This window comes from Marmota monax, unplaced genomic scaffold, assembly GCF_021218885.2.
Source record: "Marmota monax isolate L192 unplaced genomic scaffold, Marmota_monax_Labrador192_F-V1.1 WCK01_AAM20220418_F8-fsc00186, whole genome shotgun sequence".
Lineage (NCBI taxonomy): Eukaryota > Metazoa > Chordata > Mammalia > Rodentia > Sciuridae > Marmota > Marmota monax.
The window spans coordinates 1651573-1666210 of NW_026694725.1; the positions used below are offsets into that span (position 1 = coordinate 1651573).

At 49.7% G+C, this 14638-nt stretch overlaps 1 protein-coding gene across 1 annotated transcript; it reads right to left on the reverse strand.

Annotated features, from left to right (window-relative positions):
* Nucleotides 1-61: 61 nt before the first annotated feature.
* Tnfrsf1a (TNF receptor superfamily member 1A) lies at nucleotides 62-14133 on the reverse strand. The gene is made up of 11 exons (XM_046424172.2): nucleotides 14052-14133; nucleotides 13755-13936; nucleotides 5641-5794; nucleotides 5303-5431; nucleotides 4884-5033; nucleotides 4579-4657; nucleotides 1958-2031; nucleotides 1735-1848; nucleotides 1406-1434; nucleotides 984-1221; nucleotides 62-901 (listed from the first exon to the last, which is right to left on the reverse strand). Exons 2-11 carry the CDS (start codon nucleotides 13791-13793, stop codon nucleotides 594-596), a joined length of 1314 nt encoding a protein of 437 aa, XP_046280128.1. The 5' UTR covers nucleotides 13794-13936; nucleotides 14052-14133; the 3' UTR covers nucleotides 62-593.
* Between the last annotated feature and the right edge of the window lie 505 nt (nucleotides 14134-14638).

Genomic DNA, 14638 nt, shown 5'->3' on the forward strand with positions numbered 1-14638 from the left:
ACCATTGCACCGCTCAGATTTGTGGTCTCTGCCCCAGGCTCTCACACTGAATGACCACTCCTCCAGGCACAGAGGTTTAATTTCCCAGTTTTAGTGTATTTACAAAAGTCCACAGCTCCAGCTGGAAGTCCCATTGTTCTGTGCTTGCCCCTGCTTTGGGACAATTCAGCTTACTCTGTGCTTGCCTGGACAGGGGGCAAATGGTGCCAAGTTTCCATTAGTGTGATATAATTGATTCAAAGATTGCTTATCTATTGTGAAAAAGGGCCCAGGACCAACCAGGAGCCCCTAGGCAGTCTTGCTGGGTCCCCCACACCCAAAACAGGCATGAGGCATGGTGCACCTATCCCAGAAACCACTCTTTGGGCTCTGGAAACTCTCAGCCAAGCTGAGAAAAGCTATATACACGGAGCGGGTAGCACAGAGTAAGTGACTCCGGCTGCCGGCTGCCGGCTCTCGCTTTCCCCTCCAAGGCCCTTTCTCTCCAGAAAACGAGGTCCAGGGGGCATGTTGCAAGATCATCCCTGCAGGAGGCGCGAGTTGGAAGCAGCGGTCACAAGGACAGTGTTCTTCCCCGAGGCGGGGGCGTGGCCTCATCGGAGGAGGCTGGTTGTGGGCGAGGAGGAGGAGGAGCTACGCAGCGCCTCCTCTATATTCTCCAGACAGCCGAGCAGGTCCATGTCGCGGAGCACTTGGCCCAGCAGGTCCAGAGTGGCCTTGTGTCGTGGTGTGCGCTGCCGCCATGCAGCCAGCATGCTGTAGTGCGCCTCGCGCAGGCAGCGCCCGTTCTGCAGCTCCAGCCTCTCGATCTCGTGCTCACCCAGTCCCAGACGCCGCACCAACTCCTTCCAGCGCGATGGGGGCACTCCATCCACCACTGCATACAGCGTCGCAGGGTCGGCTACAGAGGATAAAGACAATGAACCTCCATTGGCGGCCCTTCCCTGGCACCCTCCATGTAGCCTTGCTCCATCCAAACTCACCATCAGGGCGCTGCATGCGGGCGGTGTCCTCCCACTTCTGAACCGGGGTGACGATGGGCGTGGAGGTGACGGGCATGGTGAGGATGGGGTCAGCCCCTTGGTGGGTTGGGGTCACCTCCCTCAGAGGTGACACAGCCCTGAAGTTGGACCAATCAGTGGGGCAGGAGGGTTGGGTGGGGCTGAGGAAGGGACTGGAGCCTGAGTCTTGGTGCTTGGTAGGAATTCCTTCAAGCTCCCCCTGAAAGAGAGAAGGCACAGCATTAATGAAAGAGAAGAGAAAATAACTCAAACTTCTTTATTCTGGAGGGTCTGGGGATAAATGGGATTACTACTAGAGCCCATATGGTGAAAGACATTTGGGTATTCCAAAATTATGAGGAATAGTCAGGGAAGTTTGGGGTAGGTCCCAGGTTTCATCTCACCTCTTTTACAGGAGTTGATTTTCCACAAACTGAGGGGAGAGAGAGAGAGAGAAACCATCATAAATTTCACTTCCCCTCTCAGCCCTGGCAACCTGCACTGGGACTGGCCATGGGGACTTGCGGTGACACGCCTCAGGGCCTATGTGGCCCTGGGGACTAGAGAACTACTGATGCCACATTACCTCCCACCAGCCATCCAGGACCACCTCTAGCTTGGAGTCCTCAGCAGCAAACTAAAAGGACACTTCCTCTCATATCCCTCCATCTTACCCATCTAATCTCCTACATCTCCACCAAACACTCTTTCCCTTCCCAAAGGCACTACTCACCAATGGAGTAGAGTTTGGACTTCCACCGCGGGTAGCGGCACATTAAACCAATGAGGAGTAAGGAAAAAAGACAAAGACCAAAGAGGATCACCAGGGGCAACAGCACTGTAGTACCTGAAGACAAAGCAGATCACAGTAAATGGGGAGGGGAGGGGGAACAGCCAGGGATGCGTGGGGTGGCAGGAGGCCAGGTGAACATGGGCACAATATGGCTTCTCCTTACCTGAGTCCGGAGGGGGCTGAAAATTTTTAAGTAAGGGAAGACACAAATTCATGCAGTCTGGGGTTTTCTTACATCTAAAAGAAGAGACAGCACTGGTGAAAAGAGACTCTACAACAAGAGGAACACAAAGATTGTTGGAAATGCTTTGCTTTACAAATATTTTTTGCTATCTCTTAATATAATGGAATTTAACCTATCTTGAGAAGTGATGCAAAAGAATGAAACAGTTAATCACAGAACTATTTAATTTTAGATTTAGAAGGGATCTTGAAAAAGCTATGTTGAGAAAGTTAAAAGCATTCAAGGTTACAAGACCAGGGTATAATTCAATGGTAGAACATTTGCACCAGGCCCTAGGTTCCATCTCCATCATCGGAAAAAAAAATAAAATTCAAGGTAGTTAAGGTCAGGATATAAATTCCAGCCCATTCATTAAGTATCACTGTGAAATAAGCAAGTCATTTCACCTCTAAGCTTCAGTGTTCTCACCAGTACAATAGGGCTAATTAGCCTGACATCGTCAGTACTTGATAAATGGTAATTATTAATAAGTTTATTAATACAATATTGATATAATATTGTTTATTAATACATTGTTGGTAGGATTGTGGCAGAGAGAGGTGCTATGGTTTGGATCTGGAATGTCTCCCCAATGTGTTGAAGGCTGGGTCCCAGTCTGAGGCACTACTGGGAGGTGGTGGAACCTCTAGGAGGTGGGGCCTAGTGGGAGGAAGTTAGGTCACTGGGGATGGGCTCTTGGATTAAAATGGGCCCACAGCCCCTCTCCCCTGCCCCCAGTTTCTTTCTTTCCCTGTTTTCCAACCTCCATGAGGTAAGCAGCTTTGGTCTACCACATACTCCAGCCATGATGTTCTGCCTTATCACAGGACCAGAAATAGTAGAGCCAGATGATCATCGACTAAAACCTCTGAAACTCTGAGCCAAAATAAAGTTTTCCTCCTTATCAGTTGATTGCCTCAGGTAGTATGTCACAGGGATGGAATGCAGACAACACAAGAGGTCTAAAGCACTTTTTCTCAAATAACATTGTCAGTGATAGTACCTGGCTTTGAGTGTGGGGGTGACAAACATGCACATGAAAGGAAGGTCGTCACTTTGCTGCACCCCACACAGATGCCCCTACATCTCACTAAGGGCAGCCAGAGTCCTCTATAGAAGCAGCACATTTTCACATGTGGAGTGATAACTACATTGGGGAAGCTAGAAGGAGCTTGAGAACATGAGTTCTTAGTAGGAATCTGACAGCAGGGAAAGGCACTTTGGCCCACCTCACAAGCTCATGGTGAAAACCATGTGGGATGAAGGTAAAAACTCTCAAGAAGAATAACGCTTGGTTGAAAAAAAGAAAATAAACAGTTTTGTGTCAGACACTTTTGTAAGTGTGTGTATGTATGTGTGTATGTTACTGGGGACAGAAACCAGGGCCTCCCAAGTGCTAGGCAAGTGCTCTATCACTGATCTACACCCTAAGCCCCAATATCCTTACTTTAAAGGTAAGAAAAATAAGGCTCAGAGATGTTAATAACTTGCCCAAGGTTGTACAGCTTCCAAGTAGCTATGCTGGGATTTAGGTCCAGGTCAGTTCAACTCTGAGAGCCCTCAAAATTTCTTCTTTGCAAGCAAGTGTGCAAAAACAACCTCTGAGTCAGGCATGGTGACAAGTCACTGTAATCCCAGTGACTTGGGAGGCAGAGGCAGAAGGATTGCAAGTTCAAAGTCAGCCTCAGCAAGTTTTAAGGCCAGCCCAGGCAACTTATCGAGACTCTGTCTCAAAATAAAAAATAAAAAGGGCTGGGAATGTAGCTCAGTAGTAAAGCACTCCTGGGTACTGAGAAAAGAAAGAAAGAAAAGAACAGCATCTACTGATCCAGGAATGAGAAGGCCTTATCAAGAGGACTGAGGCAGAAATACCATATCATAGCAAACCTAAGATGCCATCAATAATAAGAGATACCATTCTTGATATACCACACACACAGCACATGCTCAAAAGCTGCCAATTAAACCATGATACATCATCAATTGTTGTAAGGCACAGTCTGATTTCAGAAATGTGAAAGTAGATGATGTCCTAGAATCAATGAACAACAATACACCCTGTTGCTCAAGTGTTTGAAAACCTGAATTGGAAGGACTGCAAGTCCTGGGGGAATGAGCTTCTATCCAAAGACTTGTGTGTGTGTGTGTGTGTGTGTGTGTGTACTGGGGATTGAACCCTTCAGGAGCTTAACCACTGGGCCCCATCTCCAGCCCTTTTTTTACATTTTATTTAGATACAGAGTCTTGCTGAGTTGCTTAGGGCCCTGCTAAATTGCTGAGGCTGGCTTTGAAATTGTGATCCTTCTGCCTCAGCCTCCAGAGCTGCTGGGATTACAGGAGTACACCACTGAGCCTGGCTCAAAGACTTCTTAAGATTTGAGGAACATTTTTTGGGGAAGAGGGAAGGTCGTCTGGTATCTTGATGAAGTGTCTCCCACTTGGCTGGCCAGTAGGAGAATGTGCATTCTGAGTGTTTCCCTTGCTCTGCTAGGGCCTCTCAACCACAGTCACCCCACTCATCTCAGCCCCCCATCCAACACCTGCTGCTGGCAGATACTCACTCACTGCAGGAGACACACTCATTTTCTCTTGGAAAGAACCCTGCATGGCAGTTGCACACGGTGTTCTGGCTCTCCTGGCCTGTGGGGAGAAGGCACAGCTACAGAAGATGCACCCTGCACCCTGGGGACCAGAAGACGAAGGTGGGGTAGGGTGGGATGGACATGGTCCTCAGACCCATGACCACAGGAGTAGGAAGGGGCACACTCCTCATAGGGTGCAGCAAGGTGACGACCTTCCTTCTGGGAGATGGGCTGACCCCAGGGCAGGGATGGCTTGGTCTTGGGATCAGGCAGGCCACACTCACAGGGGATATTCACGGTTCCGTTGAGGCAGAGGCTGCAGTTCATGCAGCGAAAACGTTTTCCACTAAAATATTGGCGGAACTGGTTTTTCTTGCAGCCACACACAGTGTCCTGGTTCACTGTGCAAGGAGAAAGCTCCACCTGGGATAGTTCTGGTGAGGGAAGAAGATGGGGCTTGAGTTCTGCATCCCTTTGCCATATTTACTCAACTTCTCCTTTCCCTGTGTCCCTTCACCCCCACCACCACATACACCTGTCTCTGTAACATACATTCACACCACGCATACAGCCCACACGAGCACACTCATCCTGCCCACACCCCCCAGCATCGATGCACATACCTCACAGGACACTCAAGTCCCCCCAAGAATTTGGACCATACACACTCCCATTAGAGCCCTCAGCCTCTCCTGAGACACACCTTTCCGACACATGGAGCAGCTGAGGCACTGTCTGAGGTGGTTCTCTGAAGCAGTAAAGGTGCCATTCTCACACTCCCTGCAGTCCGTGTCCAGCCCTGGGCCTGGACAGTCATTGTACAAGTAGGTTCCTACAAATGGGGTGTCAGGGTTAGGCTGAGCTCAGAGCTCACAGAAGGAAGTCTCTAGGAGAAGAAAAGAGGGAGAAAATTCCAGCCCAATAGAGGCAGTAAAGTTAGAGGAATCAGGGTGGGTCCTAAGTTCTCGAACATCTGTAACAAGCAAAGGAAGACTCAAGGCCCCACAACTGAGGGGACTCACTGTTACCACTTTCTCCTACCTTTGTGGCACTTGGTACAGCAGATGGAATGATTTTGAGGGTGGTTGTATTTCCCCTGAGGACATAGACTATCCCTCTTCTCCCGGTCCATAAGAGGAGGGACCAGTCCAATGACCCCTGAGGGGTGTATCCCCACCAACACGTTCAGAAGCACCTGAGGAAGAATCAGAGAGAGGGGACACCATCAGGAGAGGGAGGGGCGGGCGGACTAGGGGCAGCAAATCTAAAACCTCTGTGGCTCAAGTCCTTCCTCAAGGAACTGTTCGCCCCTTGGACAGGGGATGCAGAGCAATCTAGCACTTAATTGTTCTCTAGCTGTCCTGTGTGCTAAGTTTTGCTCCTTCAAATCAAGTCTAGTAAGCCCCAGGCCCAGGCTATATCTTATCCTGATTCACAGTTCCCCACCACAGCCAACATTGCTGGCCACAGGGCAGATGTTCAAGGAATGTTTAGAGTTGTCGTTGTTTGCAGTGTTAGAGTTGGAACCCAGGTCCACCCATGTGCTAAGCACACATGCTACACCTCCAGCCCAGAAGATGTTTTATTGGATTGGGAACCGGCAGATCACTTCCACTATGGCCCTTTTTTTTCCAACTAGCCACCCTAAAGATAGAGGTGACATTTCTCCATCTGTGTCTGGCAGGGTTCTCAGTGTATTCACTTTGTAAACATTTACAGAAGAAAACAGTTAGGATCTGTAAACTTTCCTGGATTGTTATACCACTAAAAAGTATTTTGGATAAGCTGAGCATGGGTGGGGGATGCCTGTAATTCCAGAAATGAAAGAGTCTGAGTCAGGAAGATCACAAATTCAAGACCAGCCCGGGGAACTTAACAAAACCCTGCCTCAAACTAAAACACTAAAAGAGGGCTGGGGATGTAGCTTAGTGATCAAGTGCCCCTGGGTTCAATCCCCAGTACCACAAAAATAAATAAATTATAAAAAGTATTTTGGGAAAATCAGATGGGGATGAAGGTGAATGACATTCCTACAGGTACCATCCCTAGGGAGTAGACAGAAGCAAAAGAAGGACATTTTTTTTTCCTATAAGCTAAGCAAGCACTACACCCCCAGCCAAGCATTTCTTTATACATTAGCATCAAACCTTATTCAGGACCCTGCCCGCATACTTCATGCCGCATCACCTTCCACAGCTAAATTTATAAGCACACACACTAAGCTGGTGAGGACAAATAGGGAGGGGAGTCAAAGTGAAACTTCAGGGGTAAAGGATAGGGTAGGCGGTGAGAAACTTTAGGTGGGAGCAGGAGTGGGCAAAGGCATGCAGGTCACAAGTAACTAGAGCTGTCCAGAAGCTGGAGATCAGGCTCAACTGACTGGTCAGGAGGGTGTGCCTGAGATCAGCCCTTTGCACAGCAGGGTATCTGGAAGGCAGACTTCAGAGCTGCGTAGGTTTGGGCCAGGCCCACAGCAGCTAAATTGCTTTCCTGGTTCTGGTTTCAGTATGGAGAAAGCAAAGCCAGGAGTCGTATTTAGCTCCGCTCAGACTGCTCTTTAATCTGTCCTGGCTTCATTTTTGGTTCTCTCTGAGCCTTGATTCTTCTCCTTTCCCCCTGATACGAGCCATTTTTTGTAACAATTTAGGATGTCCTCAAAAGTTTATTAAACACTGGGATAAGCCTGGCATGATGGCACATGATGTAATGCCTGTAATTCCAGTTTCTCAGGAAGCTCAGGCAGCAGGAGCACAAGTTTGAGACCAGCCTGGGCAATTGAGTGAGACCCTGAGCAAGTTAGCAAGACCCTGTCTCAAAATAAAATTTTAAAAGAGTGGATTATGTAGTTCAGTGATAGTATTTCTCTGGTTCAAACCCCGGCACACAAACACACACACACACACACACACACACACACAAGAGCAGCCCCACTGGGGAGAAACAGACTAATTGGATCATAGAAACCCAGGAGAAGGCCTGGCAGGCCACAGCCGCCCGGCCTTGACAGCTCCCTGCAGGCCCTGAGGTCCTAACAGCTCCAAGCAGGCAGGCAAGTTGCACCCTGTCATCTGCCAGGAGCCACTGCTGCCAGCGGCTGCGCAGGTCCGGAAGCTCAAACCTCAGCCACAAACATGGGAAGCCATACACAGAAACAGTAGCAACCCCTGTAGGCAGGCGTGTGCCCACACACTCAGAAGGCAGGGGCTCCTAGGGCAACAGGAAGGGTTGGTTATGGGAAGAACTTCCCAATCCTGAAATGTGTGGTTCCTTTCCCCGAAGAAGAACATGGAGTACCTAAGGTCACTGACACTTTGAATCCTATCCAAGGGGCTTGGAGCAAAGCCAACGGGCAGAGGCAGTCAGGAAGAGGCACTGAGGGGCTCCAGTTCCAGGATAGCCTTGAAGGGAGCTTTTCAGGGACCTCTGGCCGGTGAGGAATGAGCCTCATAGAGGCAAGTAAGGAGAGAGGCTTTCTCAGGCCAAGCACACACGTGTCCCTCCCTATCCAGAACTTTGGGGGTTAAGTCAGATCCGGGAAGGGGAAATCTTTTCCCAGCAGCTCCGCCCCAGTGACTCAGTCCAGAGGGAGGGGATGGAGGGGAGAGGAGAAGGAACTATCAACTTCAGCTTCCCCAGCTCCTCAAGGGTCATGAGTCAGCAAAAGGCAGGGCCAGCCAGCAAGTAGGATGCCATCTCATCCCTTCCTCCAGTGGGCCCATCTCTCTCTCCCACTCTACTCAGCACCCCTTTTCACCCCCTGTTCTCCTTAAAAGAGACAGGCAATGGACCCCTGTCCCACTTGGCCCACAGATTTCAGGGAAATGCCTCCCTCTTCCAGTCCATCCCAAAGGGAAGTCTCCCTCGACCCTTGGCTTCCGCCCTTCAGGTCAATAGCTGCCCCTCCCAGAGGACCACTCAGTTCCTTCCCCCCCTCCGCATCCTTCCTTTAGACTAGGCCCCGCCCTGTTTCTTCTCCCAGTTCAACAAGTTCGAGGACAGATAAACCCTTCCCTGGACTCTTGCACCAGCCTCCTGACACCCCTTAGTTCCAATAGGAAGCCATCCAAGGCTGCCCTCCCACTCTGGGTTCACCACATTCCCACAGCCTGCCTTGTTCTGGCTAGTTGTGTTGGGTTTGGGAACCTCCCTGAAGTCCCGGACAATCCCTAGAAAATAGGGCCAGTTCTGAGGCTCCATAGCTCCTTTCCAAGCCTAGTGACTGCACAGGAAAAACTGCAGAGCCATAAAAACTCATTTCCAGGAATGAGAGAGCAAGCAAAAAAGATGTGAGAAGGAACCAGCTCTATTGCTCAAGCCTCTCACTGCTCACAGCATGCTCCAGGCCAGCCCTTTCTGACCCTAAGGTGCCAGGGCCCTCAGGCTCCCCACCAGTGGGCACCATTTGTTGGCACCAGCTGGCCCAGTGAGCCCAATCCATAGCACTTGTCTTAAGTGGCAAAACTATAGAACCAGGAGGTGAGCTCTGAGGGCCCAACCCCAGTCTGACTGCCTCTACTTGGAGCAGAGGAAGGGCAGGAAGCTGGGGGTTCCTGTGGAGAGAGACTTGAGGGGGTGACCCAGCACCTCTTCATCTCCCCCCACAACTTCCGTCTGGGGAGACTTTAAAGTGTGACTTCCGGTGCTGGTCCCAGGGCTGCAGAGTAGAGTGGAGAAGTAGAGATGGACCCTGTGGTCTAACCCTGACCCAGCCACCTCTCAGGGACCCACTTTGCTCTGCCATTTCCCCACAACAATGTGTTCATTAAATTAAAATGTGTTTGTCCATTTAATGTCAAGATCTTGGAAGAGCTCATGATATTGTCTCCTCCAAGGACCCTGTTGAAATCCCACCCCCACCATGAAGCCCTCTATTGATGATGACACATGTTTTCCTCACCCAAGTTCATTAGCCACTCATCCCTCAGCAACCTTGAATAACACGAACTGACCATACCTACTTTGGTCTCTTATCATACAAAGGTTATTTAAGATGAATAGATATGATCTTCCCAAACAGACCACAAGCCCCATGAAATGAGAGATCAGAGAGTATCTTGGTCAGAGCCCTGTCTTCCTCTCACGGGAATCCTCTCTATCAGGCCCACAGAACTAGAGGGACAGATTAACATGGATTGATCAGTCTGTCTTCCATTCTAGTTGAAACTAATGATGACTTCAAGAGGGAAGTGGGGAGACAGCACTCCCCACATTAAAGTACATTTATAACCTGGGGAGAGTTTTCAGACTCAGCATTCCCAACACACACAGGCACACACAGGCACACACACGCACATGCCTCTACTGAAGATTTTGAGACCCGCTGTTAAGACCCACATTTCCACTTGGCTAGTCCCCAACCCTTAATATGCCCCAAACTTAATTCATTCATCTCTCACCTAGAGTCACACCACAAAATTCTTGGTGCCAATGCCAAGATATTTGCCCAGCCCTCTCCTCACAGCCCCTGTCCCTAACCCTGCTGCTGTCCTATCAGTTCATTTGCCAGTCCTTCCTCTGTGATTTTTCTTTCTTCTCCATGTTCCTCGATGGCCTCACATCTGGATTATTGATGATTGTAAAGGTCTTTCTCTTTCCTGTTCCAATCTTTCCTATGCTGCTCAGAATGCCCTGAACTCCTGGCTCAAGTGATTCTTCTGCCTTTGTTTGCCTCCCAGGGAGCTGGGACTGCAGCCACCTTGTCAGGCTTCCCACATACTTTCTTATCTGTGTTCAGGCTTCAACTTGTACCACAAGTGTGAGAATCTTCTCCATCTCCAGGGCCTGCTGGAAACATCATTTTCATTCCTTCCCTGAATGCACATGTCAGGGATATCTAGGCACTTTTATTCTGAACATAGTCTAGGCACAGAATGGGCCGCTAAAGAATAGTTAATGAATGAAACTCTCCACCTGGATCCATACTCAAGGTTCTTTTTCACACATACCCACTCACTCCAATATTTCCACTCTCATTTTCTACTGTTCCTCACATGGAGGTTCCAGGCCAGCTAGTAGTATATTTAGCTCCTGTCCCCACCACCCCTCAGCAAAATCCCATCTCTCCATTCCTCTAAACCAGTCTCCCAATTCTTCTGCCTCCCTCCCTTCTAGCTGCCAGACAGTGACTTAGACGTCAACTCCAAATCCACTTTTTTTTTTTTAAAGAGAGAGGGGGAGAGAGAGAATTTTTTAATATTTATTTTTTAGTTTTTGGCGGACACAACATCTTTGTTTGTGGTGCTGAGGATCGAACCTGGGCCGCACGCATGCCAGGCGAGCACGCTACCGCTTGAGCCACATCCCCAGCCCTCCAAATCCACTTTTCTATGAGGCTTTCCTTCCCTCATTTCATCCAACCAATCTCTTGTTCCTTAATTGATTCAACAGTTAAAGGACGGTCTTTGCCAGGCCCCATGTGGGTGATGGGGATGCTGAGATGGATAATCATCCTCTTAAGAACTCTCAATGAGTTGAAGACAGTCCACTGTAAGCCCTAGGATGGGAAGAGCGCTCCAGCCCACAGCTTAGCAGAGACACCTGAATCAGCTGGGGAAACTCCTGGTTTCCTGGAGCTGAGATTCACTAAGCAAGAAAAAGCAGCTGGAGCTGGGTACAGTGGCGTATGCCTGTAATCCCAGAAGCTCAGGAAGCTGAGGCAGGAGGATCACAAGTTCAAAGCCAGCCTCAGTAACTTAGCAAGGCTCTGAGCAACTCAGCAAGACCCTGTCTTTTTTTTTTTTTTTAATATCTATTTATTTGAAGATGAACACACAATGTCTTTATTTATTTTTATGTGGTACTGAGGATTGAACCCAGTGCCTCACACATGTGAGGCAAGCACTTTACCACTGAACTACAGCCCCAGCCCCAAGACCCTGTCTTTTAATAAAATATGAAAAAGGGTTGGGGATGTGGCTCAATGGTAAACTACCCCTGGGCTAAATCTTTGGTACAAAAAAAAAAAAAAGAAGAAGAAGAAGAAGAAGAAAGAAAGAAAAGAAAAAGAAAAAAAGAAAGGCAGCTGGACTCCAATGGGTCTTTTCCTCGGGGTACCTGGGATTGACCTCAAGGGTACTCAACCACTAAGCCACATCCCCAACCCTATTATAAGAGCCTGGCTCCTCCATTGTGTTCTGAAGTCATTTTTACTTTTTTTGCTATCTTGGCCCCTAGACTGCAAACTCTTTGAGAATAGCAAACTCCTACTTGCTTTGCCACACTCTTCCCGTATTCATTGTTCCCTATTCCCACCAACACCTCCCACTGACACATACACCATATACTCTGCGCTCTGTACTGTGTGCTCTGTACTGTTAGTTGAATGGTGCTCACCTGAAAAGCCCATGGACAGCCCTCTACAGACCTTGCCTGTCTCCTGTTGCCCCCTCAGCTCCAGGCAAGGTTTCCATCCCTAATGGTCACATCCCCACCAGGGCTGCAGCAGCCTGGTACCAGGCACTCTCCTCGTACCCCATGCTGAGGATTGAACCCACAAATGCTAGACAAGTGCTCTGCTACTAAGCTATACTCCTAGCCCAGGCATTTACCCATATTTAGACTACCTTTACTTTCTGTTTTCCAAACACAAGTAGCCACTGAATAATTACTACTAATACCACTAATGACAATAATGTACAAGCTAAAGATTTATTGAGTGCTTTCTGTTATCCCTACTAGACCATAAACTTGAGAGTAAGAATTTCATACACCACTGAAATCCCAGCACCTGAAACAGTGTCTTTCACAGAGTAGGCACTTAATAAATTGAAAATACACTTAACATGTATCCATCTATTTAAATTTAAAAATAACACCACAAGATCATCATGATTATGTCCATTTTAAAGATAAAGAACTTAAAGCATTAGTGGTCAATAACCAGCTCAGGTTCACAAGCTGTGGCATGAATCCAGGTGATCGACCACCACAGAGAGAACAGAATTAAGAGGACAGGGCAGCTGGATGGTGCGGGGAGAGTAGCCAATGGAAGGACAGTCCTAAGATGGGAAGAAAAGGTAGGACTGGGGAAACAGGAAGATGGAGAAATGAGAAGAGACATAACAGAGACAGGTGCCACTTGAAGTCTAGAAATGTGAGACTAGATGAGAGAACAGAGGTGGAGGGAGGGATGAAAGGTGCTCACAAGCAGGGCTCAGGAGAGTGACAGAAAAGGAAGGCATGGTGGGGGAAAGACAGGGAACAGCAGGGACCCGGAGAAACTGCCCACAAAGGTAGGAAACTCCACCCCACTAAGCAGGGAAGCTGGGGGCTCCAGGTATCTGAGCAAGATGATTCCAGGACACAGGTGAAGATCAAGGATACCTTAAAACAAGGCTGAGGCCAGAGAAAGGGACATTTTCCAGTGACGAAAACAACTTGCTACCAACTTCCCCAAACTGAACACAGGATTTAGAAACCAAATGATTGTTGTTTAGGTCTATGGGGAGGGGGTTGGAAGGAGTCTGGGAGCTGAGGCTGAGGCAGAAGGACAGAGTATGCCCCCAGGTGGGAAACCTGGGCCTCCCAGGGCCCAAGACAGCTATCCACTGGTTGCCTTGTCCCTACCCAGTATCTCACTCCACTCTCCAATACCCCCCACTCACAGCATCCCAAACCCACCCCACCAACCCATCATCTGCTTCCCAGGCTCAGTTTCCCCATTTCACAAGCCATTCAACTCCTGCCCTAACAGGTTGCTCAGCTGAATTCCACAGGTGGCCTTACCACCCAACACACTCCTGAGCCATCCAGCTGCCCAGAGGGACTAAATTCCAAATCATCTGGACTCCAAAAGGATCCACCTCCTTCTTTCATTCCTTTCTTCCCCCCTGCCAAATCCGCCCCACCCTTGACCTTCCACCAACCCCCAAATTCCCAGACACCCCCTGGCCCAATCCAACTTCCTGGGCTGTCAGAGCTTCCTTTCACTCTCTCCCTTTCAAACTCGTCCCTCCCTGCCCCCCTCTGCCCCGGCCTCAGTGCAGCCCCTTCTCCTAGAGAAGGGTGAATGGGGAAACCTGAACGGTCAGCGCCTGAGGTCAGGCCAAGCCGGCCTGAGACTGGCACCAAGGACAGGCCGAGACTGGAAAGTCTGGCCCCCTCCTGCCAGGAGGCGCATGCCCCCAGCCCACTCTTCCCTTTGACCCTGGTCTCACCAGTGGCAGCAGCAGGCCAGGTACGATGGGGAGGCCCATGTCGGGCCGGCTGTGGGCTTCACTCCCCCATTGGGGCTCGGGGCGGCGGCGGCGGCGGCGGCGGTGGTGGTGGCGGCGCCAGCGGCACGGCAGCAACCGGAGTCGCACGGGTCTGCCCAGGAGGTCCCCAGCGCCGTCTGGGCCTTGGGGTGAGAGTCGGGGGTTGAGCGTTGAAACTTGGGGCAGGATACCACAACCCAGGACCAGGGACCTCGAACCCAGGAGGCCAGAAATGGAGGCTGAATCTAAAGAACTTACAGGAGAAAATTAAAGCAGAGAGGAGAGAGAAGGTGGGAGGGGAAGGGAGAGTGGCGGGCGGTGTTGCAACAGGGACAGGAAGAGCCCGGGGAGGAGGCGGGGGTGGAGGGTGGAGGGGGCCAAGGTTCTTTAACGCTTTGTAGCCCAGTCAGAGGCACCAGAGCCCCAGATCCCGCGGCCTTGCACCCTCAGCCCACCCATCCACCCACTCGCAACCAAACCCCAAGGTGCACTGACACCACCCCCTCCCCGGCCGCCCCCAGCCCTGGCCTTTCTCAGCTACGAATGGGAAGACCTATGATTTTGGAGTCAAATTGTCAAAATGACTAAGTTCCAGTTCAGAATCCACTACTTTTTAGCTAGGTGATTTTAAACACATGATCTAACCTCTCTGAGCCTGTTTTTCGATTTGCAAGGCCAGGTTGCTGTATGGATTTACTGAAACAATACACAAACGTCTGACTGTGGGAAGTACTCAGTGTTTCTTAGTGGCCCTCCCCTTTACCCTGGAGTTCCCACTGGCATTCTACTCCCCCTCTCTGGTGGGAGTTTGCCCATCCAAACCAATACTCAAAGTCAATTCTAAT